At 47.8% G+C, this 27,277-nt stretch overlaps 10 protein-coding genes across 11 annotated transcripts; 7 read left to right on the top strand and 3 right to left on the bottom strand.

The window, feature by feature from the left end:
- Positions 1-102: 102 nt before the first annotated feature.
- Positions 103-2,357, top strand: SPPG_07058 (uncharacterized protein). The gene is made up of 4 exons (XM_016755236.1): positions 103-458; positions 546-950; positions 1,018-1,608; positions 1,679-2,357. Exons 1-4 carry the CDS (start codon positions 284-286, stop codon positions 2,182-2,184), a joined length of 1,677 nt encoding a protein of 558 aa, XP_016605627.1. The 5' UTR covers positions 103-283; the 3' UTR covers positions 2,185-2,357.
- Positions 2,219-3,793, bottom strand: SPPG_07057 (TIGR01456 family HAD hydrolase). Its single transcript, XM_016755235.1, has 4 exons — positions 3,560-3,793; positions 3,343-3,430; positions 3,070-3,282; positions 2,219-3,004 (listed from the first exon to the last, which is right to left on the bottom strand). The coding sequence occupies exons 1-4, from the start codon at positions 3,742-3,744 to the stop codon at positions 2,432-2,434; spliced, it is 1,059 nt and encodes a 352-aa protein (XP_016605626.1). The 5' UTR covers positions 3,745-3,793; the 3' UTR covers positions 2,219-2,431.
- An 874-nt stretch (positions 3,794-4,667) lies between these two features.
- On the bottom strand, positions 4,668-7,048 carry SPPG_07056. 2 transcript variants are annotated; one of them, XM_016755234.1, is made up of 2 exons: positions 6,296-7,048; positions 4,668-6,206 (listed from the first exon to the last, which is right to left on the bottom strand). In XM_016755234.1, exons 1-2 carry the CDS (start codon positions 6,427-6,429, stop codon positions 4,913-4,915), a joined length of 1,428 nt encoding a protein of 475 aa, XP_016605625.1. In that variant the 5' UTR covers positions 6,430-7,048; the 3' UTR covers positions 4,668-4,912. The 2 variants fall into 2 exon arrangements, with proteins under 2 accessions (XP_016605625.1, XP_016605624.1); XM_016755233.1 differs by having other exon boundaries at positions 4,668-7,048.
- A 198-nt stretch (positions 7,049-7,246) lies between these two features.
- Positions 7,247-9,878, top strand: SPPG_07055 (uncharacterized protein). Its single transcript, XM_016755232.1, has 5 exons — positions 7,247-8,083; positions 8,451-8,585; positions 8,687-8,927; positions 9,002-9,149; positions 9,216-9,878. The coding sequence occupies exons 1-5, from the start codon at positions 7,974-7,976 to the stop codon at positions 9,455-9,457; spliced, it is 876 nt and encodes a 291-aa protein (XP_016605623.1). The 5' UTR covers positions 7,247-7,973; the 3' UTR covers positions 9,458-9,878.
- Positions 9,879-10,441: 563 nt separating this feature from the next.
- On the top strand, positions 10,442-13,446 carry SPPG_07054 (uncharacterized protein). Its single transcript, XM_016755231.1, has 4 exons — positions 10,442-11,046; positions 11,123-11,738; positions 11,807-12,556; positions 12,617-13,446. The coding sequence occupies exons 1-4, from the start codon at positions 10,565-10,567 to the stop codon at positions 13,238-13,240; spliced, it is 2,472 nt and encodes an 823-aa protein (XP_016605622.1). The 5' UTR covers positions 10,442-10,564; the 3' UTR covers positions 13,241-13,446.
- Positions 13,447-13,576: 130 nt separating this feature from the next.
- Positions 13,577-16,654, top strand: SPPG_07053 (uncharacterized protein; the record flags this gene model as incomplete). The annotated part of the gene is made up of 4 exons (XM_016755230.1): positions 13,577-14,869; positions 14,955-15,441; positions 15,506-15,794; positions 15,854-16,654. The coding sequence occupies 4 exons, from the start codon at positions 13,577-13,579 to the stop codon at positions 16,524-16,526; spliced, it is 2,742 nt and encodes a 913-aa protein (XP_016605621.1). The 3' UTR covers positions 16,527-16,654.
- SPPG_07052 (uncharacterized protein) lies at positions 16,598-19,866 on the bottom strand. The gene is made up of 5 exons (XM_016755229.1): positions 19,356-19,866; positions 19,139-19,295; positions 18,923-19,051; positions 18,790-18,855; positions 16,598-18,719 (listed from the first exon to the last, which is right to left on the bottom strand). The coding sequence occupies exons 1-5, from the start codon at positions 19,670-19,672 to the stop codon at positions 16,839-16,841; spliced, it is 2,550 nt and encodes an 849-aa protein (XP_016605620.1). The 5' UTR covers positions 19,673-19,866; the 3' UTR covers positions 16,598-16,838.
- A 699-nt stretch (positions 19,867-20,565) lies between these two features.
- On the top strand, positions 20,566-22,455 carry SPPG_07051 (uncharacterized protein). The gene is made up of 5 exons (XM_016755228.1): positions 20,566-20,699; positions 20,772-20,898; positions 20,968-21,126; positions 21,189-21,913; positions 21,971-22,455. The coding sequence occupies exons 1-5, from the start codon at positions 20,667-20,669 to the stop codon at positions 22,250-22,252; spliced, it is 1,326 nt and encodes a 441-aa protein (XP_016605619.1). The 5' UTR covers positions 20,566-20,666; the 3' UTR covers positions 22,253-22,455.
- Positions 22,456-23,041: 586 nt separating this feature from the next.
- On the top strand, positions 23,042-24,131 carry SPPG_07050 (PfpI family intracellular protease). Its single transcript, XM_016755227.1, has 3 exons — positions 23,042-23,235; positions 23,318-23,846; positions 23,908-24,131. The coding sequence occupies exons 1-3, from the start codon at positions 23,176-23,178 to the stop codon at positions 23,916-23,918; spliced, it is 600 nt and encodes a 199-aa protein (XP_016605618.1). The 5' UTR covers positions 23,042-23,175; the 3' UTR covers positions 23,919-24,131.
- Positions 24,132-24,156: 25 nt separating this feature from the next.
- Positions 24,157-27,245, top strand: SPPG_07049 (uncharacterized protein). Its single transcript, XM_016755226.1, has 4 exons — positions 24,157-24,415; positions 24,481-24,562; positions 24,624-24,905; positions 24,968-27,245. The coding sequence occupies exons 1-4, from the start codon at positions 24,392-24,394 to the stop codon at positions 27,145-27,147; spliced, it is 2,568 nt and encodes an 855-aa protein (XP_016605617.1). The 5' UTR covers positions 24,157-24,391; the 3' UTR covers positions 27,148-27,245.
- Positions 27,246-27,277: the final 32 nt, after the last annotated feature.

Raw genomic sequence — 27,277 nt, 5'->3', positions numbered from 1 at the left:
TATCTCATCAAATTTCACACCTTTTGCATTTCTTTTTCCTTCAATTGGGAAAGCGGACCGCGTGTGTGACGGGCAGCGGTTGACCGTTTTGCACTTTTTGATTGGGGGGGGGGGGGGGCTGCTCGTAGGTTGGTTTCTTGGAAAAAGGGTGTCAAGAAACAAAAGGCATTCGAGTATTGGAGGAGGGGTTCAAGTTTTTTTTGTCTTTTTGGCATTTCAAGACCGGCAGTAAGAGTTCTATAAAGAGTGATCCGATCGGAGCCACGACCTCATTGTGTGGAATATGGCACATGGAAAAGGACTCGTATTGTCGGGATTGCTGGTTGGGGTAGCATTCTGGGGTGTGAATGCACAGACGACTTCGGACCTAGGACCAGGAGCTGGTGTGCCAGCTGGCATAGCAGGGCAGCCTACGTGCTTTTCACTCGCTGGGACGACAACCTGTACCGCATGGAAAGGTACGTCGGGCGACGCGGGCTCCCAAAAGTTTTTTTGTTCTTGGCGTTTTAACAGTCTGTCATATAACTCGTTCCAACTATTCGCAGACTACACTATTCAAGCTTCTACTAGCTTTGCCAATCTGACCGCATTTGACGCTTACATTCAATCCCTTTACGACAACACCACAACTTCCCTTGCTACATTTCAACGAGATAATGCTTGTCCCACTTGGAATGGCAAGGGGCGACGATATCACATTTCCTTCCTCTGCGGAATGGTCATTGACGTCTCGACTGTGAACGGCTGTAACCCTACCAACATCCCAGGGCCACTGTGTAGCAAAACAGCAAAGCAGGCCGTTGATAGTTTGACAGAGATTTATGCAGACGCAAAGAGTTGCACGCCAGGCGTCGCCAGACCGTTTCCGAATACTACTGAAACGTTTATGAGGAGGATGACCACGGATGTGGACTGTGTTGCTGCATTGCCGTTTGAATGGGCCATGTGCGGTACGTCTTTGAATCCGCTGTTCGGGCATGGATGACGTAACTCACACAATTCACTTTGTTATGACAGGATTTTGGACAGATGCTGAAGCCACGGCTTATTGTAGTGCAGCCGCTACATCCTCGGATCTCTGTTGTCAAGCGCAGAAAGCCAAACTAGCCAATCAACCCATCGTAGTTCCCACATCTGTGGGCGGCCCAACGTCCACCACACGAGGTGGTGGCTCGCAGGGGACAACTCCAGGGGGAACAGGGGGAACTGCTTCAACCTCTGGAGTAAACGGGCCCAGCAGCCAGACTCAAAGTAACTCCGAGTACGGTAAACCCAGTAATGCAGTGATCATTGGCGCATCGGTTGCCGGCTTTGTTGCCCTCGTTGCTGTAGGAGCTGTCTTGATCGTTGGGCGGCGAAAGCGCGCTGCACGACAACTTCCCGATGGCTTTATCTTGGGAAGTGGCGCGAGTGGCCAGGATGGTAGCAGCGGGAGGAAAATCGGAGGTGGGGATGAGAAAGGTGGAATGTTGATGGCTGGTGCGATGGCCCCCGCTGCGGCTGCTGCGGCTAATAGAGAGGGAGATGTCGGTGAACCAATCCAAATCGCGGAAACCATGGAAGTCATATATAACTATGTGCCGAATCTCTCTGATGAGATTTATCTTTGTGAGTAGCGTTCGTTCTCAATTTTGTTTGGAGTTTTAAGCTTAACTGCGTGATACGCATCTTTTTCTAGATATTGGCGACCCAGTCATTGTTAAATGCAAGTTCGATGACGGTTGGGGGTACGGTTTCAACATGACGACCAAGCAAGAAGGTTCCTTCCCTCTCGCGTGTGTGGCGCCCTACAACTCTCGCGATGGAGCCAAAAATCCCGTAGATAGTCCGCAATCGGACGATCACTGGGGATCCGATGATGGAATGGGCACAATGACCACGATGGATAGTCTGCAATTTGGAAAGAGGGAGAGCAGCCTTGGAAGATTTGCGTCGACAGCGTCCTCGACGATGAACAATGTTCAACAGCCTATGCAGGCACGACAGGGATATGAGGTTGTGAACCCTCCTTTCCCTGTTGGATATAGTGCTACGCCCACTGGTGAACAGCCTTTGCACCCGGATGGACAACGACTGTATCCTTCTGCCCAAGACAAGGGTTACTTCCCAGCTCAAGAGCCACATAGCCCTTCCTACTCATCCGACGCGTCTTACCCACCTTATGGCAATCGAAGATATGATTAATGCGACGAGTCCTCACGCATGAAAAACGGATCCATATCCAGTTGTACTTAAATAGTTATTACGGTTTTATAGAGTAGATCCCCTTCTGGTACTTTAGGTTACTTTTTTTTTACCTTCTTTCTAAATACTGTAGACATGCTATGCGAAATAGATTTACGGACTGCCTTTTCCTATTTCTTGGCATTCATCAGTGATATTCTATAAGCAGTCAAGTTGTGAGGCGATTGTTGTGCAAGTTATTCGGAGTTTATCTGAGAACTCCTTCTTGCCTCAACACCCAATCAACAGCCTCACCGACATCCTGAACAATCACTTGTGGCTTGTTCTTTTTGGTTAATGGCATTCCGTCCCTGTATACACCCGACTTTACAAGAATGCCAACCCATCCATGAAGATTTGCCCCGGCAATGTCTGAATCCGGGTTATCCCCGACCATATACACCTTTTTGACCTCTACACCCGCAGCGGCACTCAACATCTTTTCAGCAAACTCATACGTGGGAGATGAGGGTTTTCCAAATTGTTTCTCAATGACAAGCGGGTTTCCGCTCAATCTTTTCCAGACTGCATTCAAGGCAGTCACGAACGCGCCTTGACCGTACCGCGGCCACGGCCATTCATTACTCCACTGAAAATCCGCATTCGAGGAGTACAAGGGTGTAGATTGGGAGTAGGGACGAGACGGTTGGCGTGTTGTAATTAATCCAGATTGAGAGGCGAGTGTATCGGTGATGAGTTGGATGTCGAGGCCCCAGTCTATTGGATCGTGGAAGATGAGGGTGGCGGATATGGGAGTTTGGGATAGATCGTAAGGACATTGCTAGAAAATATTGACGAGTCAATCTAATGCATCCAATCACAAAGGGGTCCCAATCAAGAACAGACCGTGTCGTCCACTTCGTCCCCAACAGAGCGATATGGCCACATGCTTTTATCGAACGCCTTCATTTCCTTGGACGTTACCACATCGCTGAATCCATAGGATTGTGCAACATTTTTACACTCATCAGGTCCGACAACATGGACCAATTTGTTCTTGTATTGGGGTGCCAGGTGACGCATCGGTGAATGGGATAGAACGATTTGCGATGGATGGATCTAGAAACATCGCCGTATTAGGATGCGGATTCGTTGGATTTTGAGTGTTTTTTTTAGTACCTCAATACCGAGCTTTTGGGTTAATTTATGAGCTTTACTAGCTTCTGATTCTCCGCCTGAATTCGTTAAAATAATGAATGGAATTTCTCTAAACGAAAGAGTCAATTGTATTCAATGGGTCCAAGCCAATTTCATCTCTTTCCACAACATACAACAAGCAGTTGTGACTTGTCGCAAAACCATGGCCCGTACGGCAGACAGTAATCAGCTCACACACCTATTCAATGGGTTATCACCCTTCAACTTTTGCAATGCACGATGGGCACTTGGGATCGCCCTTCCACCGCGAATTAGGACGCCATCCATGTCAAAGGCGAGAGCGGCTGTGGATGTAGTCGGGCATGTTGAGATGCTACTGTATCGACGGAGGGCATGGAAGCGGAAGCGTGCAACAGGGGCCATATCTGGGTGGGAAGACTGGGCTCGCAGATGGGTTGAACTCGTTGTTCACTGATGGTTCTCCCACTGACGGCGCAGTCACAATCTGACGATCAGGATACGTAAGCGGCGCAGACTTTCCACTCCTGCACTCAACCCAATATGGAGGTTAGAATGCATTGATTCACTTAAATGCACGCAGTCACTGCCCCGTAGTTGCAGTGTGCCGTTGGTTAGCGGTGTTACTGTGCCTTAATCTTAACTTTATCCATAGTTTGGAGGTGATTGAAAATGGCACTAAGATTCATTATTATCCGGCTCACTCCGGTTAATCATATCGCATAATCAGCACCCCCTCTATCGCTCAAAACGGTGTGGCATGCATGTAATGTTTTTTTTTTTTTTTTTTTTTTAAACTGCGGTGAGGCGCATGCCAAAGGTCTATAAAAGGGGGACCTTCTGTCTCTTTCCTCTTGTTTCTTTATCCCTCGACTCAAAGCATCTGCCCAACTCTCATCAGTCATGAGAACGCCGATGTGGTGGTGCCGAGGACCTCGACCGCCCGACAGCAATCGTGATCAGAACCAGCGGCAACCAATTGGATCCGATAACAAAGCCTACTATTATGCTGCTACACTTGTTGAGCTTGGTTGGTAAGTACCAATGGCATCATCTCTTTTCATATTGTTCTCTCGCTGACATGCCGTTTTAGTCTCCAAGTCTTGTCACTGAACATCCTCTGGCTTGTGACGCTGCCCAGTCGATTCGCTCCTGGATGCAAGAGTCTGGCTTCAATGCCATCAAGAGTTCTGGATCAAGGCCTAGTAGGGACCGCGTGTGGTGGTGGGCAATTATCCGGTTAGAACCAACCGTTACGTATTGCGTGTATAATTGCCTAGTAGTAGCTTAGTTAGCTTTTCCGAACCGGTTGTCGCCGGTTTATTCCCTGGTGTAGTAGCTAGTGCCAGTTTCTGTCACCTCTACACTAATCACAGAACTATTACTGCGGGTGGAATATAGACAATCAGTTAGAATTTCAGTTTTTGCCCAGGGTAAATGATGTGTGAGGCCCAATCTCTTCCTGTACTATGGAGATATCAGAATATGCAAGATTCTATAAATGACCGTCGAAGGGTGCTGCATCCGAGGACGGTAGCCATTCAGGCTTTAGACGTATTGAATATACTCCTAATCACCCCTGACTGGCCTGTTCTTCTCCCAATGCGATTAATCGTCTCATAACATTGACCCACTCATTCTCTCCTTCCACGCCTCCAATCCACTCTTGGAGGTGCTGCTCACCTCGTCTTTCAACCTCCTGCCAAGTTTTCCGCAGAATATCTTTTTTAGCGTACATTTCCACTACCCAGTCCTTGACCTGCCAATCTCTTACGCCACCCCATTCAGCAAGGCTATTACAATATGCAAATTGTTTCTCGTTCGGCAGGTTATGCGAATGTGGGATATCCTGAAAGGCATCAAAGGGTGGAAGTTGCTTCTTACCTAACAGGAGATTAGTTGCAACAAGCGCTTGGATCTCAAACAATGGGAAAGGAACAACTTTGGACGGGAGTCCAAAGAAGATGAGATTAGGAGCTGCAGGTGACGTCGGTGTTATCGGAAACATGTGCTGGTAGAGAGGTTCAACATGAGAACCATCGCAAAAGAGGGAGGCACTTGAAGGCGCGGTTGGAGATTGGGATGGATCGTAGAGGATATTGGAAGGTAAAAAAGGGTAACGATAGAAATAACCGGTGGCAGCAATGACAATATCAACGTCCGTCAGTTGTGTACCATCTTCAAATTCTATAGCATTCGAGTGGAATCTGCGGATGGGAGGCTTGAGAGCAATGCCTGACGATGTCGTATGGACGATGGGTGTTGCAGATCGTGCAGGATGCCATGCCCAAGGAACAGAGTGATACACTTGTCGTGCAACTGACGCAATCTCATTGCTCAGATCTCTCCCTGAAGGGCCTGCACCTACGATCAACACCACCTTGTTGCGAAAAGGTTGCGGTCGCCGATAGTAGCAAGCATGCATCAAGGTTCGCCCATGCAGAGTCCACTCGTTGACGCCTGGCCAATCCGGCGTTTTGGGATAGTGGTAGTGTCCAGAACACACTAGAATCGCGTCGTACATTTCCTCAGACGCGTTGGCTGCGCGTTCGTGTTCAGACGCGTCAGCCATTTCTGGCGTGTTCCTTTTCCGCGTACAAAATCTTGTCCGCCATTTCTGAACACGAGGATCCCATTCTGCACCCACGACCTTGTGCCCAAAGCGAATGTGCGACAAGAGAGCAAACCGTTCCGCAAATGCCTGCAGGTATTTCAATACGACGGGGTGACCGGGAAAAAGCGGAGTGGCTCGGGGGAACGGATGGGAGTAGAACGCCATCACCGGATGAGGCAAATTTGTGGTGAGCGAGTCGTAGATCGGGGACGAGGGCAGGTCCGGTGGGATGGGCGTCAAAGACGACGGCAGCCTAGAAGTTGCAATTTTTGTTAAAACAATCAACATTCGGCCCATCCGTTGTTCATGTGCAACTGCTGATCATAGTTCAATTTTCAATACCAAACACCGCCGATTCCATATCGTTGTTCAGCGACGACAAGCTTCCAGCTTTTTGTTTGATTGTGTTGCTTGAGTGCCTTCAATGCTGCCAGTCCTGAAGGACCAGCTCCGACAATCAGAATATCCCTTTTCATCGTTTTGTGTTGACAAAGGATTCTTCACGGTGGCTGGGAGTTTCAGGTTGAAGGAGGGGGGGAACCTTAACCTTTTTTCGTCAGGGAATTTCAATAGCAGGGGGATGTTAATGAATGCAAGTGAAAGACGTTTGACCGCGGTAGCGTTTAGCGTTGTTTTGCGTGAACAAAGCAAACCGCCAGTTGGAAAGGGGGGGCCCACGGCGTCACGGCAAAAATCTACAAGTGGTAAGCCTCGTTCTTTAACTGCGTGGTTTTCTTGCTGTGTTTGAGAGACATGAATTGTGCCAAATATCCATAGTAACACATTTAATGGCTGTGCCTCCTATGCCTTGTTCATCTCCATTTTTTTTGCTTTTTCCCACAAACACCCCATCCGCTCAGCACCAACGAGAGAGAAAATGGGCTGAACAAAAGAGACAAGGATAAAATGTCTTGAAATTCCGTCCGTGGAGTGACCGTGGTGGGTGGTTCCAAGACACTGGATACTGGGTGCATGGGGTCCATAGCAAATACGGGTTCTAGACCCACAAGTCCCATGCGCTCCCAATCATGGGTATGCCAATGACCAGGAGAACGGCAAAATGTCAACGTTCAAATAGATGGGGAAAATCAGATCGGGAAAATACGCTTACATTTACAAATATGAGAGAGAGAGAGTGAGAGAACTCAAAGGGGGGGGAATAATACGTCGTTTTTTTATTTGTTTTTTTCTCATTGTTTGAAAGGAGATCGGAACTTGCGATAATGCGACTTGTTTGTGCGGCCATGTTCAAATGTCCACCTGAATATGTCGTATGGGTTGCAAAGATGAATCGATATGCACTCATATTCGATAATAGACACATATTTGAAATAGCCATAGACACCACAAAAATAACAAGGAAAAGAAAAACACAAAATTCCCACACAGAACAACAAACCCGCCCTCTCTCGCTCTCCGTAGACAAGTTGCATTTCCGCGGATTCCCGCAACTCGTTTCTTTTCCCATTTCCCTCCCATTGCGGCTTGCCTTGCTAGCGAGTTCCTTTATATTCCACCCCCCCTCCCTTGTTGACAGATCCTTTTTTTTATTTAGCCCTTTAGCGTTCCTTTTCGTGTCTATATGGCGGTCCTGTTGCCCTTTGGTAACGCTCTTGTTCCGAATCATCGTCGTGATAGAACCTCCCGTATTTTTAAATCTTGGAGGTCGTCCGTTCAGTTGCCCAACACACGCATATCAGGACATTATTACCCTCTACCCGGTACTCGTTCGCTGCCAACCGCACGGCCCCCTCCGTCGTACTCCGTGTACTTTTTCTTGCTAGGACCCGCTTCGCCTCCCCGGGACGATTAAAGCACCAATCCGTCCGTGGGGGGACCTGGCGACTCACACACCAACGCACAAAACACACATACGCTCATTCTTTTAATCCTTTCGTCATAACCCGCCGCCGTATCGCGCCGATCCAGTTTACAAAAGACAAGTAAACAGTTTCAACAAAGTTGAGAAGCTCTATCACACCCTCGGACCGACCCTGTTGTCGCTTCTGTTGGCCGCCCAATGCACGCGTCTCCAGTGGGTCCCACAGAAAATACTGACTCGGCCGGTGCCACGGCTACGTCTGCCAGCTTGTCTCCTCCGTCCAATCCTCCTCCTCCTTCCCCCATAATGTACGTAATAAAGTTGTTGTTTTTGGCATGGCTTAACAATACCGTAGTAGAGTTGGGTTCTTTCGGGGCGGATGGGCAAAAGTTATTCACTGGTGTCTTTCACGCTGTCGCGGTTTGCACGCTTGGGAGTGAAGGGTTTAAGTGAAATACGCTTGCGCATTATGGCAAGTCTCCCCGCAACTCGCATGTCCTTTGCGCATGTGTGTTGGCGTAGCCGCCACACATGCCTTTTGTAGAGGAGTCTTTTGCTTGCGGCAACAAACGACAGTCGTATCCATATATCTTTTCGCTGACCATTTTTCGACGCTTTTGTGTGTGTGTGCGTGGGTGTTGGTTTTTCTTTTTTTTTTCTTTCTTCTGAATACAGATTATACGAACTCATCATTCGCCAACAGCCCAATCGGGCTCGAATGTGTGGCTTTGGAACAAAGGATTACCGCCCTGTTGATCCAGCACCAATCCTACAACTCATCCGAAGGGAGGGGGATCGAGTCGTTTTAGAGTAAGTGGACATGTAGTAAAGACACATAATACCAAAAATGTGTTTTTCCATACCTCCGTGCAGATGATCTGACGGTGAATTTGTCTCTGTTTTGTCCATAGCTACAAGGAAAGTACGTCGCTCGTTTGTCATGCGTCGCTTTGGTCGGCAGATGGAACAGAAGAGCGAGGAGTCGTCTTGAATCCGGGCAGTGCTGCCGCACGACGAACTGAATCGCTCTTCGCAGGAGAGTCAACCTTGACGCCACCACCTTCTAGCTACGTTTCCGTTCTTGTAGGCTCCCTGGTGAGCCCTTGCCACATTCTCACAGATGTTGACGGACAAAAGGCGCTTTTCTTCACGGTAAGTTCTTTTATAAGAATAGCACGCCACCTTTCCGAGACCAAGGTTCGAATATTCTGTTATCGCTCCATTAGTTTGCCGACTTGAGCATAAGAACGGGCGGCCATTATCGGTTGAAATTCTTTTTGTACGACATCACCAAGGATGCTTCACAAGCCATGGCATCGGCAATGTCCGACATCATTGCAGTATTCCCCCCAAAGACATTTCCTGGAATGACTGGTAAAGTTGGATAGATTGGCGGTCGTTTTCACGCGTCCAGCGTTCTTGACATGTTCTTTGTTGTAGAGTCCTCCCAACTTGCCAAGTGTCTGGCTCGGCAAGGCATCAAACTACACATCCGAACCGACATGAGACGAAACTCTGGATCAACTCCAGGAGAAACAGGATCAAACAATCCATATTTGATGAGTAGCCTCGAGACTTCGTATATAGATGGCGAATTACCGGACGACGGGCCTGTAGACTTTGGTGAATTGGCTCAAAGTTCGAATGATTTGGAAGACCCATCGAACATGGGAAGCTTGTGAACGAAAGAAAAACAAAGGAATGGAATCAGATTCGAATGACGGCATTTTCAACCTCATGACCCAGTGGCCTTTTTCTTGCATGTAGCGATTGATGGCTTTGTATTTAGGGAAGGTTGTATTGGTTTTTTTTCTTTTCTTGGCGGATATAGTATCCCGCTGTGATCGGGTAGAGAGTCAGCCCCTGTTCTGGAAGCGGGGACTTGGGCGCGTTATGGCCGAGAGAGAGAGAGGGGGGGAGACCGAGAAGGAGGGAGGGAAACAGCAAGGAGACCAGCGAGACTTGCTGATGTAATCCTTTACTTACTGACGGATAAGCACGTAGCTGCGAGAAACACGCCTTCTCGTTGCATTTGTGCAATGTTCTTTTTATTTGCATGTTTCTAAAGTTTTAAATTATATCTGGTTCTTTTCGTTTCTGTGACTTGCGGGCATCAGTAGAGTACCATAATTGATGGTGATGGGTTGAGGTGCATGAGGTCCTAATATTGATACGATTGAATCCTAATAGTGTAGAGGTGACAGAAACTGGCACTAGCTACTACACCAGGGAATAAACCGGCGACAACCGGTTCGGAAAAGCTAACTAACTACTACTAGGAAAAGGCCCCCCTTTCATAGACCTTTGGCATGCGCCTCACCGCAGTTTAAAAAAAAAAAAACATTACAATACATGCCACACCGTTTTGAGCAATAGAGGGGGTGCTGATTATGCGGGGTTCTAGTGCCATTTTCAATCACCTCCACACTATGCTTTCGGACTCTTTAATGTACTGTATCTCAATGAACTTAGTGTCATGTGACCGCAACCCAACCTAACCCTTTGTTTTTACTTGTGAGCAAAGCTATTTATATCTTACTGCCCCGCCATGGCGGCCAGTATTTTTGAAATTTCAAATCAAGGATCAAGCATATTGATCCGTATAAATGCCAGCATTATTTTTTGAATAAACTTGTCTGTGGACACTGTGCGGTACATTGGGACAGCACTAGCAGGATCATCCCTCACCATTGAGGCTTTTTGTTATCTTCCCAAGAATAATCTCTTTTTTTTTGGTCTGAGAAGCTCTCATTGTCTTTTGTACATACCTCTACAACGTTGGCAGGTGGATGCAAAAACCTCATGTGGTCATGAAATCCAATCACCACATTCCTAAATCGCCCAAATGCAAGCGGTCCACTTCAATGGTCGCTTTCACCCTTCCGCCGACACTTCCTTTGCGTACTCACAAAGAGTCTGGTGTGGATGGCAAAATCACCCGCCAGTCAAGTGCCGCAGGTCCTACTCTCCCCCGCTTACCATCCATACGACGACGAGAAGCATCGGCGCCAGTGGTAAGACACAAGGAACCCTTATTACAGGACGCAAACCGAGTTGAAGAGGACAAGCGAGGACCCAAAAGTCCCAAACTCGGGAAACGTCAACCAAAGGGTAGCTTGTGGGTATCTGGCGAATGGGAACGAGGCTTTAGTGCTGATGATGAGGGGAGCTCGTCGTCTTCCAATATGAACATTCTCAGTGCATCTCCGACGAGTGGAGTCAGTGCAGGGAAAGCCCTCGAGTTTTTGAAAAAGCGGGGAAGCAGTGCTACGTAGGTTCTCGTTAACGCGCACTTTGCAGTTTTACGTACCATGGCCATTCATTTCAAGAATTGTCTTTCCCATCAGGTACAAGCGTTTTAAATCTCAGCTCATGGCCCGAGAAGGATCCCTTTCGAACGAACTCAAATCCAAATTCAATGACGACCCCGAACCAGTTTACGACGACCTCATCCTTGCAACAGCTAAAAAAATGTACAAACGACGACAATCAACGTGCGTCCCCACGACACTGTCACGTAGTGGGAGTAAGGAAAGTGTAGTGGACGAATCTCAGCCGGAACTATCCGCTGAAGTGAATGGCTCGAGTTCGGATGGCTTGACAAGTTCGCAGGAATTGGATTTGCTATTTGGGGAAAATCAAGGCATTGTTAAATCTCGATCAAAGCGGGCTGCACCGGGTTCAAACGGGACTTTGGACGGAAATGGAACGTCCACGCTGAAATCTCTCGAGTCCTTGCGACATGATAGCAAAGAACTGACTGGAGATCACCCTCCTCACAGTAAAACAGTGGACAATATTATATTAGAAACCGGAGGCATCTTGGTCAGCAGCGACGCGATGAGTGAGACACGAGCACCCAACCTTTCGAGTACTCGTAAACCTGTCAGCTTTGTTGATGCGAATGAATCTATTGATCCTGCACCGTGGGTGCCCGCAGTTGGGGTAGAACGTTTTCGTGAGGTATCCACAGAAACGCTCATGTTATCTTGCAAGGACATCTTGTTTATCTGCGTCTTTTATTTATATAGGCTACCGCTGCTGTTATAGACGGTTTACGGAACACTCGAGCCATGGTCAGCGGCTTCAACATGACACCTTCGACTGATATTCTGGACATGAGCACTGCTATCATGAACTTTTTATCCAGATTGAACTCAAGTGACACTTTCCGCTCTTTCTCTGTTGAAACCTTTGTTCCCGACGATGTGCGAAGAGCTCTGAACAAGCAACCACAGGAACGGACAGATGCAGACGTAACAGTCATTCAGTCGCATATTACAAAAATGCGAGGATTGCAGCGGTTGCCTCTCAAGGTCCAAAAACAACTGAGTAGAGTCATGGTGCTTGAAACGCGTGAGGCCAGTCGAATTATTTATAAACAAGGTCACCATCCATCCTCTTCGTACGCTGTCTTGACGGGATGCATATGCCTTGTACGGACCATGGATGCACCTAGTGACGCTTCGACACCATGGGACAAGAGAACCTTCCGCTTAATCTCCGAGCATAGAAGCGGAGATGCATTTGGTACCCATGAGACGCAAACGGATTTACCCCGACTTGATACGGCGATTTGTAAAGAGCGCACAGAATTGGTTCGAATAGATAAATGGGATTACCAGGAAGCTGTAGAGGATCTTGCAAACAAAGAGGAGAAGGAGAAGCTGGACTTGATTCGGGAACATGGTGTCTTTAAGACTTTGATTGTTGGAACAACTTATTTGAACCGCCACACCGAAGTGGTGACGTTTCCACCCAATGTGACAGTTTTTGGACCGGTAGTTTTTTTTTTAATCTATTCGCGTTATGCATTACTCGCTCTAACTATCTTTTGACAGAATGAAGGCGATGGATACGTTTACATTCTCAAAAGCGGCATCTGTCGAGTGGTTCGTAATGTGGACTTTATCAAAACAAGTTTACCAAATGGGACCTTCCTGCTTAAATATGACGAAAAGAAGGAAACCTACCTCGAAGCCAACGAAGACCGCGTATCAAAGCTGCTTGTAGTAGAAACCTTATCGCCAGGTGCATTTTTCGGTGAGGAGCAATTGGAAATCATTCGCGATGATTCAAAGAAAACAGATGAACCCGCTCCCATTGCAATGAATCCACCAGTACCCAACAAAGCCAGAAGAAATAGTATGGTCCTTGTAGCCCGGTTACCAAGCCGTCGTCAAAGTATCATTCCACCTCAATCGCATACTGCAATACCTATACCCTCTCCACCACCCCCACCCCCCACAACCCGCACAATCATCACCAACGATCGATGTGAAATCCTTCGTATGCTTGCTGACGATTTTGCCCGAATTGCAACGGATGCGACTGTCACGTATTTGCGGGGTCGTGCGAGGTCTGGTCCATCTGAGGCAGAGGCTGCTCACGAGTATTTGAGAATGAGAGAATGGGGAATGCATAAAAGAAAAGTTATTCGGGAGGTTGTGGGACTAAAAGGATAGTTTTGGGATACATTTTATATAGACTGATTTTTGTCAGTGCGATAGGTCCAAGTTGGAAAACTTGGGGCTGTGTAATTTATGGTGTGTAGAGATGATGGTTAGATAGAGTAGGTTGTTGAGACAAATAGGTTTGCTTTTTTCTTTTGGATTTGATGTGTAGAATTGGAACTTTTAAAAATAATCCCCCGATCATACGAATTACAAGATTCACCTTTACCGATCATAACGATCATGGTCTGAAAAAACCTCCGAGACGTTTTGTCATATACATGTCGCATCTCTCTTCGTCTACGGGTATTGGAACGAACATTTCAGCAGGGGTGAATTTCTTCCATGATGCCACAGCCCCGGCCCCACACCCAACCGGACGAGTTTGCTGCAGCCCCAGCTGCTGAGAAAGCACGAGCCTCCGCTCGACCTGCCACGTCCCATCTCCGGGAAACCAAACGATTTCTGAAAAGTCGGGCAAGTACCCCGGCTTACCAAAAAGGAGTAGAATCATTGGCAACACGGGAGAAGGGCATCGGTGCGGACCAACCACTGAAATACTCTGGGCTATCGCAGGTGCAGCATCGGGGTCGAAGTGGAACGCTTGATGGTCGATTATATAGCGTCATTGAAGATAGAATGGGGAAATCAGATATGCTCATGAGCGAGGAAATGCTCAAAGGAATTAAACCTCCGATTGAGCAATTCACCCCCGTCGTTGTCCTTCAAACTAACACCTCAGGACTGAGCACTGTTGTGGATAACAATCGGCAAACAAGCGCTGAAGATGCAGGTCGACTGCTTGGCAGACGAACAAGCATCACTGCAGAAGATGTTGGGAGGTTGCTTACGAGACGCACGAGTGTGGACGAGACAGGAAGACTATCGGTCCGCAGACCAAGCATAACGGCAGATGAACCACGACGACTATCTAACAGACGTGCAAGTATGGATGAGTCGGGACGAATAAATGGCAGAGGCACTAGTGGGGAGGACAGAGGGAGAGCACTCTCAAACCGCCGAGCATCCATAGGCTCGTCTTCCCCATCCCGTCGGGCATCCATTGTTGATCGCCCAACAGGAAATATGAGCAATACTTTATCCCGTCAACGTAATTCCATTGACAACCCTCCCCCCAACAGCCTATTCAACCGCCGACGAAGCTCAATCGACGTACCCTACAGACCGGCAACAAATGCTAAAACCTTCCTTACATCCATTTCACGCACCACAACACCCCCCGAATACGAACCCCAAACGGCGTATCTCCGCTTCCGTCGCATAGCAAGGATGGTAGCCCACAGTGTCCACTTTGTCAAATTTCTAGCACGGATTCTAAAGAACCCCATTGAATGGTCTTGGGAATATGATCCAAAAACCTATCAGGATGAAGACGATACTTCCACTCAGAGGACAACACAAATCTCTCCCGGTTCGAAAAATGCATTGATCATCTCGTATGACCTTTTTGGAGTATCGCATTTGTTTGCAAGGCCAAAGCAGTTCAAAGGATGGTTGGACCATAGTATGCGGGTATTGTTTAGGAAGAAGAGAACAGAAAGGACTAGAGCGGACTTGGATAGAATGGTGATGTGGTGCAGTACCATGAAATGTATGGAAAAATACCCCATCTCTGTACAGGTGTGTTGACCTCTTCTTGATTTGAAAGATCTGGCATTATTTTCGACAACAGAAATTGATGCAAAATTCCTTGTATGATTTCCAGCGAGCACTCCTCCAAGCAGCCCATTACACACGTTGGCACACTGGTCGACAAATATTGAAAGAAGGGCATCCAGCACGAGGGTTCTATATCATACTCGATGGTGATGTGGAAATTACCAAGGTGGACCGAGCAAAACTCATCGCCGCCCGCAAAAAGTCCGTGGCCATAGCAGGAATACTCAGATCTCGCCAACCCACTACGTTTACCTCCCATCCAATACTTGCCGATCGTGAGCAAGCAAAGGACGAGGGAGTTTCTTCTGCTTTGGCGTCATACGAAGCAAAGCTGGCTGAATTGGCAGCAAGAAAAAGTAGTGCGAGACAAAGCGTCATGTCCCATGATCATGGTTTTTTAACTGGGGGAGAGACTGCGTCGGATGCCGGCAGTGACGGTAGCGATGATGAAGAAGTGGTAAAGGTCATAAGGGAAATAGAAGAAGAGTTAAACAAGGCATATACTGTCACTGTTGGTCATATCACATCTGGAGGTGAGTTCCCTGATCATCCTTTGCAAACCATGTACCATGATAAATAATACCTCATTTCCAATAGACTCATTCGGTGAAATCTCCTTCCTAACGTCCTCATTGCGTACGACCACCTATACGACTAAACGCACCTGCGAATTCCTCACTGTATCGCGAAAGGATTACGAGAGAGTCCTAAGTACCTATAAGGAATCCGAGACTGTAAAGCAGGATATGCTACGGACGTTGCCGATATTTAAAACGCTTAACGCGGATATGGCAACGTTGACCCATTGCTGTGTTATGAGAAAGTTTGATGCGAACAAGGTCGTCATTACTCAAGGGGTGCGAAGCAGTAGTTTATATTTTATCAGGTGAGTTGGTTGAATGGGTAACCCGTATATTATCGCATTGTAATGATTTGTTGGTTAAGTTCCGGTACCTGCAGGGTTGTTCAAGCAATCCAATTTGTAAAGGAAGACCTTGGTGGCCGCACATTTCGTATCATACCTCTTTCCCAACTAGAATCCACCATCCCGCAAACCAATCTTCCAGCCATCTCCCGACGACCCACTTCCTCTTCCACCACTTCCTCGTCATCCTCCACGTCATCACAAACAAATCTGACCTCAAAGCGCACCAACCTCACCAGTTTTAGGCAATACCTCCCACCAAACCTCAACACTTTCACCGAACTGCTCACTATCCACACCCTCGGGCCTGGCGAGTATTTTGGCGAAACCGTCCCAAACGTCTCAACAGCCCCTCCAACACACCCAACCGGATTTCAAGCTCTCCAAAATCCCCAAAAACAACCAGCATCAATAATAACAAACACAAAAAGTTCTTTGCTAATCATCTCTAAAATCGATTTCCAACGTCTGGCGACAGACAGCACGTGGAGATACTTGCGCCAAGAAGCATCTCTACGCCCTAGTTTAAAGACAGTGGAGGAAGCTTGGTTAGAAAGCCGTGGGTGGCGAATTCTCAAAAAGAAGGTTGTTGAGGATGTTGTTAAAGGGTTAAGGAAGGGTCATAAAAGAGTGGTAGGGGGGAGAGATCCATATGGTTTTGTAGGCGATGGGCTACTTGCGTGGGCTTATTGATTCAAATGATTCGTTTTGACATTGATGCATATGCAAGAAATAGCCATCTTTGTCGACTGCTATGTTCTTCTCAAATTTATGAACAAACATCTATATTGAATATAGAGGGCAACGGAGATTGGGAACAACAGGACCAAGTGTCAAAAAGCCACATACATTCAAAAATCTTTAAGGACTAGATGCTTGCGATTATAGTTTCCACTACAACCACACCATTCCCGGTCTACTCGACAAAATTCAAGCGAGTACATTACAAAAACCAGAATTTCACATAGGTTAAGCCAAGCAAAATTCGTCTACACTGGTCTACCTCTAAGAACTGTTTATAGCCAGCTCTTGTAGACTCTGGGCTCGACTATTGGCCTGCGATGTTCTTTGCACGTTCTTTGCACTCTGCGGTCGACTTGAAATCGCCTTCACACTCTGCGCGCTACCAGTTCGACTCAAAGGCCTTCCATCTTGGCTGATCCCATACGCACTGGGTACCTGGGCCCCGGAAAGGGACTGCTGGCTCTTTGCTTGGACCATAACGTCCAGTGTATTCCCGCTTGCAGAGCGATTGAATATTTGTCGGTGGAGTGATATAGCGCTCGCGGTGCGGCTCATTGGCTTCGCTGAGGTTACTTCATCGCGAGGAAGGGATGGAGGGGCTTGGTCGATGGCTTTGATATTTTGGCTGCTATGATGGGGATTGTCCTTTTGAAGTGTACCAGTACTTTGCTCTCGACTACGAATCCCATTGGTTTGCTTCAAGTTGTCGATACTCATTGGTCGACTTTCAGGAAGGGGTATCCCAGCAGCAAAATTCGCACTGTTTGTTCGTCCGAACGGTTGCTCATTTTCATCGCCATTCTTGTTGTTGATCGCTTTCAGAATGCCGGTGCTGAATTCCCTACTGCGTATTTGTGGTGCGGTCTGTGATGAAAAGCTAGTTCGCGATGCAGGAAGGCTACCTCGCTGCACCAGAGGCGACGCAACACCATCCGGCGCATTATTTAGAGTCGCACTTGCCGCTCTGGACATCTTGCCGGTATTTTGTCCATTTGTTAAACTCGATACGCTAGCCGCACGAGATGCCGTTCGACTTTGAGGCTGTGCGTAGGGTGACGATTTCGTTGCTCCATTCAGCGCATTCTTACTATCTTTGGCACTCATGGGTCTACTGAGGGGCAAGGCCACGTTTCTCGCCAGGTCCATACTACCTGAATGCTCGTCGGCATGTTTGGTCGTATATTGCTGCAAGTCTGAATTCCTCTCATCAGTCACCGGGTCAGGAGGGACCGTACTCTGTTCCACAACCTCCTGAAGCATGCCTTCGACATCTTCCGTCATTGACAAGGAATTCTCATTCCTACTACCAGTTCCAGCAAGAGCATGTGGGTCCAGCTCATCCGATAAGAATACATCTCCGTCGGATTCATATCCACCTTCACTGCCAGCATCAAAGTCGCTGAAATCTGTCGCGACCGGAAAATGAGACTGCCGGGTTGGTCGTGCAGATTTGGGGCGCAGAGCACGGTGTCGAGGCGTGGAGGGTGTGGATCGACCTGAACGTGTTCGCAGGACATCTTTGTCAAGAATTACCTGTGAGAGATTCGGGCTCTCTGTAGAGCTTCCCCTGTCGTCCGCGAATAATCCCTTGGGAAGATTATCCTCTGTTCGCTCCTGGCCTTGCCATGCTTGCTTGCCTTCCTTTTCTTCAACTTTGTGCAAGATCTTGCGAATGTGACTTTCTGCCTCTTCCAACTTCCCCTCCTTGTATTCCCGCTTGGCGACATCAAAGAGATGCGAAAGGCTTTCCTCATCTTCGTCTCTCTGGCCTGCGTTTCGGTTCCAACTGTCACCGTTCAGGACAGGTGCCATTGTCTGTTTCTTTTGTTGTCTTAGAGGTGGTGGCTCAGTGCCACCGTGGTCCTTACGGTATCGAGACGCAGTAGGACCACTTTTCCATATCGCCTCTCGTTCTTTCCTGGCTACCTCTTGTGAATGAATCTCGCGATCATGTAATTGAGCCGGACTGATGCCCAACGCTTTCAATTTACGAGGCGTTTGTTGCTTAAGTTTTGCGACAACCATTTGCTCAGCTGTGGTAAGTGGAGCAGGTTTTTCCGAGTAGAGCAAAGCTGTTCTTGTCATGGTTGAAGGATAATGCGCCAGAAAATCTGGATAAGGGAGACTTGAATGTGGTGCCTCCTGCGTGTGTTGATGCCTGATCAGTGGTCCGTGGTGCATGGTTTCGACGACGGTGATAAACCACACTTACCACAGTCTTCCTGAGTTTCTGTGATCGGGGAGTCTTGTCTTCTTCATTTTGTTGGCGAATAGCAGTCTGCCCAAAATGTACATTGACTGAGTTTTTTGAAACGATTTGGTCGTCAAGGGACTGGAGACTTTACCTCAACAGCTCGGTCCATTTCCCTCTCCTCCATCTTTTTCATAATCTGTGATTCATGCTCCATTCTGTCGAGACGGATCTGATTGCACTTGAACTGCCTTGAGTCAATGATGTTCCCTTCATCGTCAACCTGAATGAATGCGTTGGGCGCACACATATAATCAAAATGATGAATAAAAGTGTCAGACAACAATAGCACATGGATCACAGGTCCCACCAGGCCGAGCTTGACCAAGTGCTTTCGAATCTTTGGGCTGTTGAAGTAGTCTGCGAGATACTCGTCCAACAATGGTTCATAGAGTGGCATGTGAGTCGTCACAAGATTGACATCGTAAGTACGTTCTCGAGCACGAAGGGATTGGTGAGACCACAGTCTACAATAACCGATCAGTTGGCTTTTTCAATAACAGGCATTTGATCCTTGATAGCTTTACCTCCTCTGTTCTTTTGGGCTCATAATCTCCTCATCACCACTCTTTACAACCCTTCTAAAGTATCTGCTACTCTTTGAGGCATGCGGATGCTTGTCGACATGGCGTTGACCTCCGGCAGTGTGTGGGCGCTGTGGCCACCCACGGACATTTTCGGACTGGCTTTGACTCCAGTTTTGATCGCCGTCACTTGCATAGCCATCGGGTTCCAGAAGACGAACATGCCTGTCGCTCTGTTGTTGCTCGGTGAGTGGCGGCAGAGATGAGGGTGAAGATGTTTTGGACCGGTCTGCCCCGTGCGTGCTTTCCTCAGAGGCCATCGTCAACACTCTTCGAATTACGCAACGGGGAAGATTTCGCACGCCAATAGACTTCGAGTTATCCCAGAAAAGGCTGGCTGTCCGTGGTTCTTCCCCTGGAAGAATGTCAAATACACCAAATCTGCTATACGGGATTGAGGCAAACTAAATAAATCCAACGCCCTGCCACGGTCGATCTTGACCCTCGCTTGGTCCCATCCTAGCATTCAATAACTATGATCGATGAACGCATTTAGGTACCAGATCAAGGGGTCAGACGTAAACAAAGGGTACATGCTTCTGCAAAAATATGCACCGTAGGGCACGGAGAATTTCTCTATGACTAAATGATATTTGACGGATCTACGACGAGGCTACCGCCTGCTAGATAAAATAAACTTGGATGACCATTGCAATAAAAGGGATTGAATAAACAATTGGAGCAGACATGACTTTTAGTGGCGTCTTGCTTCCCTTCAGAAAACTAGCTATAAGCATGCAGTCACTCGACTTGCGATATCCGACAAGGTAACTTTGTAAGTCCAGGGGCAACAAAAGTATAAATCAAGGTGAGCTGCTCCCTGGAAAATATGAATAAACCTACGAAATACGGAAAATTTATTAAGGTCCTTGCTTGAGTGCCTGAACATGGCGGTATTTCAAACGTCGATGATATTCCGGCAAAGACCGTGCCAGCATATAATCGGTAACCAAGATCGACACCAACCGAAACTGTACGATATACCAGACTGACAAGTACCCACCATTTCGCCAAGTAGGGAATTTGCAGATCCCCTTATCCAAAGCCAAGACGACCGACAGAGTAGGATATTTCGGTGTTGCTTATGTAAGAATAAACCACGTGATTTGCTTCATGTCTCGAGTCACCACCAGATATTTTGGTTTGCCCCACACCCCAAGTTTCTTGATTTGTCTTGCTCCAATCAGTGTCTCCGCCCGACGTCGTCACCCTGTCCTCAACACCGCTATCTGATTGACCTTTTGCCTTTCAATAATGGCCGAATCTAGAGGGGTAGAACGCTTCAAGGTATATACCCAGATCTAAAATCTCCGATCTTTTCGTTGGCACCTCTTCTGACATGTATTTTGTCCTCGACAGGTGGACTTTGAGAGCTATCTCTCAGAGAATTTCCCAGGCGAGAATGTTGAGCTCATGTCTGAATATGCTGCAGTACTAGTGCAGGCTGGAAAAAGCAAAGATGAACTGAAAGCAGACTTTGCAGAAGGCACGTTTTGTTTTGTCTTCAGTATTTATGCCCGGCGCCATTGTTTTGACATTTGTTTTGCCAATTCAGTCATGAACATGCCCGATGCTGCGACCACAGTGAGCGAATGGATATGCAACTATACGGCGTCAGCGGCCCCTCCAGTGACACCCCAAGCGGATGCAACTACTACGCACGATGAGGAAGACATGGTCATCAACTTGGATGTGCGCTCAGACGAGGAGCTAGGTTGGTGTGGATAGACAATGGACTGCTCCCCATTCAAGAGGCTAATGTGCGCGATCTGATAGATGATCAAGAACAACATCCTCGTCGTGAGACAAGAGGCAATCCGGCTCACCTACTTGTGAGAGCAGTTCAAGAGGCAGCTGACGACGTACGGGAGACACGTTCTAATGGACGTAAAAGAGGTCGGGAATCATCGAGGGATACTAGACGACCTTTGGACGAGGACGAAGAGGCGTCGACTGAAGGGCTTCGAGCAAGCAAATTGTCGAAAATGGAAAATGGGCAACAGGAAGGAGACGAGAATGTGACATTCACGGTTACAGTAGATGGATCTGCCGGCCGTCGACCAGGAAATCAACTTCGTCCCTTGAGTACACCAAGCGAAACCACACCCACGCGATGCACTTATTGGCCACATTGTAAGAGGGGCTCGAATTGCGTTTTTTGGCATCCAACGCAGCCTTGTCGCGCCTTTCCTTCATGTCCGAAAGGGAACCAATGTCTGTACGTTCATCCCACTGATCAATATCCAATTGCTTGTAAATTTGGAGTCCAATGCATGCGACCAGGATGTTCGTTCACGCACCCTCCCGGACATCATAGCATGGGACACGCGGGCAAGCCTCTCTGCCGATTCGATCCCAACTGCACAAAACCTGGATGTCCGTTTTTACACAAAAGCTTGCACAAGAACGGAAGCGTTAACGTATTCAGTATGGTACCTGGAAAAACGCCTAGTACGGAAGTTACCTCGGGGACGGTGTGTAAATTTGAACCTTTCTGCCAGGTAAGCTTCAAAAATATTAGTGCGTCACTGTTGTCAAAATCTCATCACGGTCCACAGCGCCCCAATTGCGCCTTCCAGCATCCGTCAAGATCTACACCAATACCTGTCTTCAAATCTAAAAAGTTTGTTGAAACCGTTGAAAAAGACTCGCCTTCCATGGGGCAGCCAAGTGGAAACAATGGGCGGTGGAAAAACAAATCCGTCGTCTTCAACAAGCCGCATATCAGTGAACGAAGCTTTGCATTACCTGAAGACGATACGGAAAAGATGGTTATTGATGGAGGTAGCGACAAGAAGGAAAACGGCTCAGCTAATGCCGTCGAGGTTGGCAGTGCTTGACATGTAGTTAGCTGTTACGATGAGTGGCATTATTTGGGAGGATGTACAGTTATTTTTTGGGGATTGTAAGAGGCTATAAAAAATCATTATATTTGGTTCACGGTTGTCGTCGGCAATGATATTGCCGACGATATTTTGTTCATAATCTAGCTCGTTTCAATGTTACCTTCCTCAAAGTTATTCTGAGCCGAGATTTGACCCGGACTTTGTCGTGGTTAACATCATTGTGCCACTTGCATCAATGATGCTATAATCCCATCGAATCAATACTATACTTTAGCAAGATTTTTGGGAGCTACTTGCGTAATGTTTTGTTTCAAATCGTCTTGAAATGAATGCAAAGCCAAAGGTAGCTCAGAAAAGGAAATGATGGGGTAAGCCTGGTTCTAGTCGAGTAGGAAGCACCCGATATGTCACAATACTTGACAAGCCTGTAGGGACATTAGCGTGCTGACCTTATCATCATCTTTTGAACCAGGAATCTGCTTGAGCTTTTGTTGACATGTCGGCTTTTTTTTCATCGTCGTGTCTCTTGACAGATCTAATCTTTTTGGCCATGCAGTTTTCATCGCGGCAAACTATTCAACCGTGTTGATAATCCATTTCAGCCCATATCGTTTTTTTTTGGCAGAGAGCCGAGATTTTTGACATTATTTTTTCTTCTTCATCTTATCCGTATGAGACCGATGTAAAAAAAAAAAAAAGAAAAAGAAATTGCACAGCAGGCTTTCGGACATTTGCCGGAAGTCCGGCTTGTTCTGCAAAATGCAAACTGACAGTCGCGTGTCACAGCTTTGTACGTAATGATCTGGGACGTACCATTTTCGTAGTTGGAGAGCCTCGCTCGCAAAACATTTCTACACATCTTCATCGCTACACGTGTTCCCCTTGTTCTTCCATTATCGAGTAAAGATTGAATAAACATGTCTGAGCGTAAGATTCTCATGATTGTTGGTGACTTTGTCGAGGACTACGAAGTTATGGTATGTTTCTACTTGGGGAGGGTTGGCACTTGGTGTAAGCGCACGCAAAGATACTCACGCAAGTTCGGTTTTGGTATACTAGGTCCCCTACCAAGCCCTTGAAGCCTTTGGTTTCAAAGTTGATACTGTCTGTCCAGACAAAAAACCCGGAGAAACGGTCATTACAGCCGTGCACGATTTCGAAGGCTTCCAAACCTATACGGAGAAACCGGGACACAAATTTCAAGTCAACGCGGATTTGTACTCTGTTGTGCTGGAGCATTATGACGGACTCTTTGTGCCAGGCGGACGGGCGCCAGAGTACTTGCGACTGAATCAGAAAGTCCTGGAGATCGTCAAAGCGTTTTTTGCCGCGAAGAAACCTGTTGCGGCGATTTGTCATGGATTGCAGATCTTGGCTGCTGCAAAGGTATTGCAGGGAACAGAGTGCACGGGGTACCCGGCTTGTGCTCCCGAAATTGAACTGGCTGGTGGAAAGTATAAGCAAGTGCCAGCAACTGATGCGATTGTGCATGGTAACTTGGTGTCATCGCCTGCTTGGCCGGGTCATCAATCCCTTTTGAAAGAGTTTGTAAAGTTGTTGGGGGTCGAGATTGTTCATAGGAAGAAAGGTAAGTCTGCCCTGGACGGTCTTGTTGGGCATGGCTTTACAGTTTGATATATTTTCTTTAGGAGTAGCATAGGAGTCTTAGATGAGTAGACTGCATCATGTATCATTTTGTATCTTGTATATGCATAGCGCCTTTGACGGCAATTCATCACATATTGGGTGGAAAGCCTTTCTTTCGATGTTTAAGCTGTTGATACAGTACATACCTATGGAATATAACCACTCACGAATTGTGTTAGCAACCGCGTTGCTACCTACCTCCAGTGGTCCAAATCTGGGACACCCAACGTAAACTACCAATAGAGATACCAATGACGACGAATGATTGCACACATCCAAGCCCGCACACCATTCCAAACGATACCTGTCCAACCAAGCACATAGCAGCACAGGTACGCCGCTGTCCGAACGCTACTGCTCTATTGTGGTATGACCCGTCCCGCGAACCGGACAAAGTCTTGAAACGGTTGACCTATCAACAAGTATGGAGCCAAGCCAAGAGAACTGCAACGATCTTGGGAAAATTACTGGAGCAGAGCGAGACAAATGTGGGACATGAGTATCGGAAAGGTCGGCTTTGTGAATGTTGGTATGAATAGGAAACGTTTAGACATTGACACTGTGTTGTTTGGAAGGGAACAGTTGGAATTCTGGTGGATGAAGGAATCATGCTTCCGATACTTATGCTCGCGGTGCTACTGTGCTCTCCGAAAGCAGGTACGTATATCTGCCCAGAGTGAATTCAAGTAGCAATGTATTCAACAAACGCTATCAAAAGCGTTAGTTCCGATGGACGCAACCGATCCCCGCCTGCACTACATCATAGACGACACAGATCCTGATGTTGTTATCGCAAAAGATGACGCGGGACGGGCAAAACTTGTTGAGGCCGTGGGAAAGAGCGAACGACGGAAATCGGGGCGGTGTGTGACATTGGACGCTCTGACAAATGAGATGAAGAACTGTGGGGAGGATGATGAAGCGGTAGCAGGATCAACCTGTACTGGAGCCGATGTATCGCATATTTATTTTACGAGTGGAAGTACGGGTCGACCAAAAGGTAATTAACAAGTGACCTTTCTGCCTGGTAGCGACAGACCTAACGTAAGCTTATCATAAAAGGATGCATCACTAGCCGATCATCTCTAACGTCGTACTCTCACGCCAAAAACACTGCTCATCAAATTAATTCTTCAAGCACCATATTCGTTGCCTCCTCTCACACGTTTGATCCATCTCTGGGTGATTTCATCTCAGCCTGGATAGCCGGTGCAACCGTCGCGTTGGCTCCACGGACCACTATCTTTACTGCGTTGTTTCATTGTCTGTCTAGTACACAGTCAACGCATGTCCTCACCACTCCGGCGCTTTTTGGCACGCTTCAAGGGTATGGACCCAAGGGTTTGCCGGCGTTACAGGTCATCGCCCTTGGAGGGGAACCTACACCTCAGTCGGTTGTAGATACCTGGGCAGAACAGGTAGTCCTACTCAACACATATGGCGTAACAGAATGCTGTGTCTATCAAACAGCCTGCCGCCTCCGCCCAGGAATCAGTCGCAAGAATATTGGAGCACCGCTTGCTGGTAACTCTCTCCTTATCATGTCGTCACCTCATGGCTGGGAGAAAATCCCTTGCACGGATCCCACGGAGATGCTACCTGTTGCAGAGCATAGCAAAGAAATTGGCGAATTATGGATATCTGGACACCAAGTAGGTCTTGGATACCTAAATCGGCCAACCTTGACTGCCGAACGATTCATCAACCATCCCGTGTATGGTCGATGTTTTCGAACAGGGGACATTGTTGCGCGAGATGATGGGAATGGATGGAAACTCCTCGGTAGAATGGACACACAGGTCAAAATCTCTGGACAACGGATCGAAACGGAAGAGATTGAACATGCGTTAATGTCATCCGCTACGAGTATTCTGCTGTCGAGCGTGACAGTCATTTATCATCAGACGCGACAGTTGGTCGCATTCTGCATTCCCCAGGATGTGGATGTTTATTTGGATGGCGGCGAACCGGCATCATCAAGAGGTGGCCTGCTCTCTACGCTCCTACGGATTCTGTCTGAAGAAACGTTGCCTAGACATATGGTTCCTGCGCGATTCGTATTTGTACGAGATCTACCAAAGACGGGAACGGGGAAAATTGCGAGAAGTGTACTAGCGAAAGAAGAGTTACCTCTACTGGTTTTTCAAAGCGAGGCTGATGACGATGCGAGTGCGACAATGGGTGGTTGGACAGCGGTGGTCGGTGACGTCTGGACGGAGGTGCTAGGCGGAGTGGGCGTTTTGGGGATACAGACACACTTTATGGAAGCAGGCGGGGACTCGCTGGCTGCTTTACGAGCGTGTCAGCGGTTATCTCATTTGTGGAAGAATCGCGCTGCTGTGACCGACGCAAAAGATCAGGGCGGCGATACGGACACCGAAACGAGAGATGGGTTATTTGGCGAATTACTAGGCGTCCTTGCACCCATTGAATTGCTCAAACGGCCGATATTGGTGCACTTTGCCGAGTACCTTTATCGTGCTTTGGGCGATTTTGATTCATCGGGCAGTGCACCCATTGTGCAAATCCCTGCTTCTCAACCTACATCCACCACCCATCTCTCCCTCCTCTACACAGCCTCTGGCCGCGGCGCAAAAACCATTGTGGACTATCTCCTGCAAAAGCGCAACCTCCACGTCGATGGTGGATCCCATAGTGGCCGGCATACAACCCCATTACACTGCGCAGCCGTCAATGCTCACTTTGAAACCGCCCAACTCCTCCTCAACCACAACGCCAACCCCTTCGCGCGGGACCCCCACGGCGCGACACCCCTCCACCTCGCCTCCCAACACGGACCAAAAGCCCTCGTATCCCTCCTCCTCGACTGCACACGAACAAAAAAGGGCGTTAACCCCCTCTCCAACACGGATGATAATGGTCAAACACCCCTTCATCACGCCGCAAGAGGAGGCGCCCCTTCGACCATTATTGACCTCCTCATGCAGTCCTCACCCAATCCAGCACTCTACATCCACACAACGGATACATGGACCCGCACCCCTCTCCACTGGGCCGTCGTCAACGGGTGGCGAACAACTGTGGCGGCTCTGTTGGCTTGGGGCGCCAATCCAAAATTGCGAGATAAGAATCATGAATCGTGTATTGAAATTGCTGAGCGGCGGGCGAGGTGTGGAGCTAATGAGCGGGGTGCAGGAGTTGGTGCGAGTGTTTTTGGGGATATTGCGAGGATGTTGGGTGGGAGTGGGAGGACGGTGGTTGTTGGGCGGTTTGTCAAGTGATTTTGGTGGGGAAGCTGGGCCCGTTAAACTATTGGCCGTAATTGTATCATCTATAATTTATGCTGCAATATGGAGTGTGTGCGGCTAGGATCTTGTGGTTTTGTTCCGTCGCGGTGTCATTTTGTTTTTT

Source organism: Spizellomyces punctatus (assembly GCF_000182565.1).
Source record: "Spizellomyces punctatus DAOM BR117 chromosome Unknown supercont1.14, whole genome shotgun sequence".
Lineage (NCBI taxonomy): Eukaryota > Fungi > Chytridiomycota > Chytridiomycetes > Spizellomycetales > Spizellomycetaceae > Spizellomyces > Spizellomyces punctatus.
The sequence above is the reverse complement of the archived record's forward strand: the minus strand, read 5'-3'. Positions and strand labels throughout refer to the sequence as shown.

Excerpts from the sequence above, each read along its gene's own strand:
- SPPG_07049 (XM_016755226.1), top strand. The coding sequence starts at position 24,392 with ATGTGGGACATGAGTATCGGAAAG. Across the intron at positions 24,563-24,623 it reads ACTGTGCTCTCCGAAAGCAG|CGTTAGTTCCGATGGACGCA; the intron begins GTACGTATATCT and ends CGCTATCAAAAG. Across the intron at positions 24,906-24,967 it reads AAGTACGGGTCGACCAAAAG|GATGCATCACTAGCCGATCA; the intron begins GTAATTAACAAG and ends TTATCATAAAAG.
- SPPG_07058 (XM_016755236.1), top strand. The coding sequence starts at position 284 with ATGGCACATGGAAAAGGACTCGTATTGTCGGGATTGCTGGTTGGGGTA. Across the intron at positions 459-545 it reads AACCTGTACCGCATGGAAAG|ACTACACTATTCAAGCTTCT; the intron begins GTACGTCGGGCG and ends AACTATTCGCAG. Across the intron at positions 1,609-1,678 it reads CTCTGATGAGATTTATCTTT|ATATTGGCGACCCAGTCATT; the intron begins GTGAGTAGCGTT and ends ATCTTTTTCTAG.
- SPPG_07055 (XM_016755232.1), top strand. The coding sequence starts at position 7,974 with ATGCACGCGTCTCCAGTGGGTCCCACAGAAAATACTGACTCGGCCGGT. Across the intron at positions 8,928-9,001 it reads AAAAGGCGCTTTTCTTCACG|TTTGCCGACTTGAGCATAAG; the intron begins GTAAGTTCTTTT and ends TCGCTCCATTAG. Across the intron at positions 9,150-9,215 it reads GACATTTCCTGGAATGACTG|AGTCCTCCCAACTTGCCAAG; the intron begins GTAAAGTTGGAT and ends TCTTTGTTGTAG.
- SPPG_07051 (XM_016755228.1), top strand. The coding sequence starts at position 20,667 with ATGGCCGAATCTAGAGGGGTAGAACGCTTCAAG. Across the intron at positions 20,700-20,771 it reads GAGGGGTAGAACGCTTCAAG|GTGGACTTTGAGAGCTATCT; the intron begins GTATATACCCAG and ends TGTCCTCGACAG. Across the intron at positions 21,127-21,188 it reads GCGCTCAGACGAGGAGCTAG|ATGATCAAGAACAACATCCT; the intron begins GTTGGTGTGGAT and ends GCGATCTGATAG.
- SPPG_07057 (XM_016755235.1), bottom strand. The coding sequence starts at position 3,744 with ATGGCCCCTGTTGCACGCTTCCGCTTCCATGCCCTCCGTCGATACAGT. Across the intron at positions 3,283-3,342 it reads CCCAAAAGCTCGGTATTGAG|ATCCATCCATCGCAAATCGT; the intron begins GTACTAAAAAAA and ends CGATGTTTCTAG. Across the intron at positions 3,005-3,069 it reads GGGACGAAGTGGACGACACG|CAATGTCCTTACGATCTATC; the intron begins GTCTGTTCTTGA and ends AATATTTTCTAG.
- SPPG_07054 (XM_016755231.1), top strand. The coding sequence starts at position 10,565 with ATGCAAAAACCTCATGTGGTCATGAAATCCAATCACCACATTCCTAAA. Across the intron at positions 11,739-11,806 it reads GGGTAGAACGTTTTCGTGAG|GCTACCGCTGCTGTTATAGA; the intron begins GTATCCACAGAA and ends TTATTTATATAG. Across the intron at positions 12,557-12,616 it reads ATGTGACAGTTTTTGGACCG|AATGAAGGCGATGGATACGT; the intron begins GTAGTTTTTTTT and ends ATCTTTTGACAG.
- SPPG_07056 (XM_016755234.1), bottom strand. The coding sequence starts at position 6,429 with ATGAAAAGGGATATTCTGATTGTCGGAGCTGGTCCTTCAGGACTGGCA. Across the intron at positions 6,207-6,295 it reads TATGGAATCGGCGGTGTTTG|GCTGCCGTCGTCTTTGACGC; the intron begins GTATTGAAAATT and ends TGCAACTTCTAG.
- SPPG_07050 (XM_016755227.1), top strand. The coding sequence starts at position 23,176 with ATGTCTGAGCGTAAGATTCTCATGATTGTTGGTGACTTTGTCGAGGAC. Across the intron at positions 23,236-23,317 it reads TCGAGGACTACGAAGTTATG|GTCCCCTACCAAGCCCTTGA; the intron begins GTATGTTTCTAC and ends TTGGTATACTAG.
- SPPG_07052 (XM_016755229.1), bottom strand. The coding sequence starts at position 19,672 with ATGGCCTCTGAGGAAAGCACGCACGGGGCAGACCGGTCCAAAACATCT. Across the intron at positions 19,296-19,355 it reads AGCCCAAAAGAACAGAGGAG|ACTGTGGTCTCACCAATCCC; the intron begins GTAAAGCTATCA and ends CGGTTATTGTAG. Across the intron at positions 18,720-18,789 it reads AGAAACTCAGGAAGACTGTG|GAGGCACCACATTCAAGTCT; the intron begins GTAAGTGTGGTT and ends CAACACACGCAG.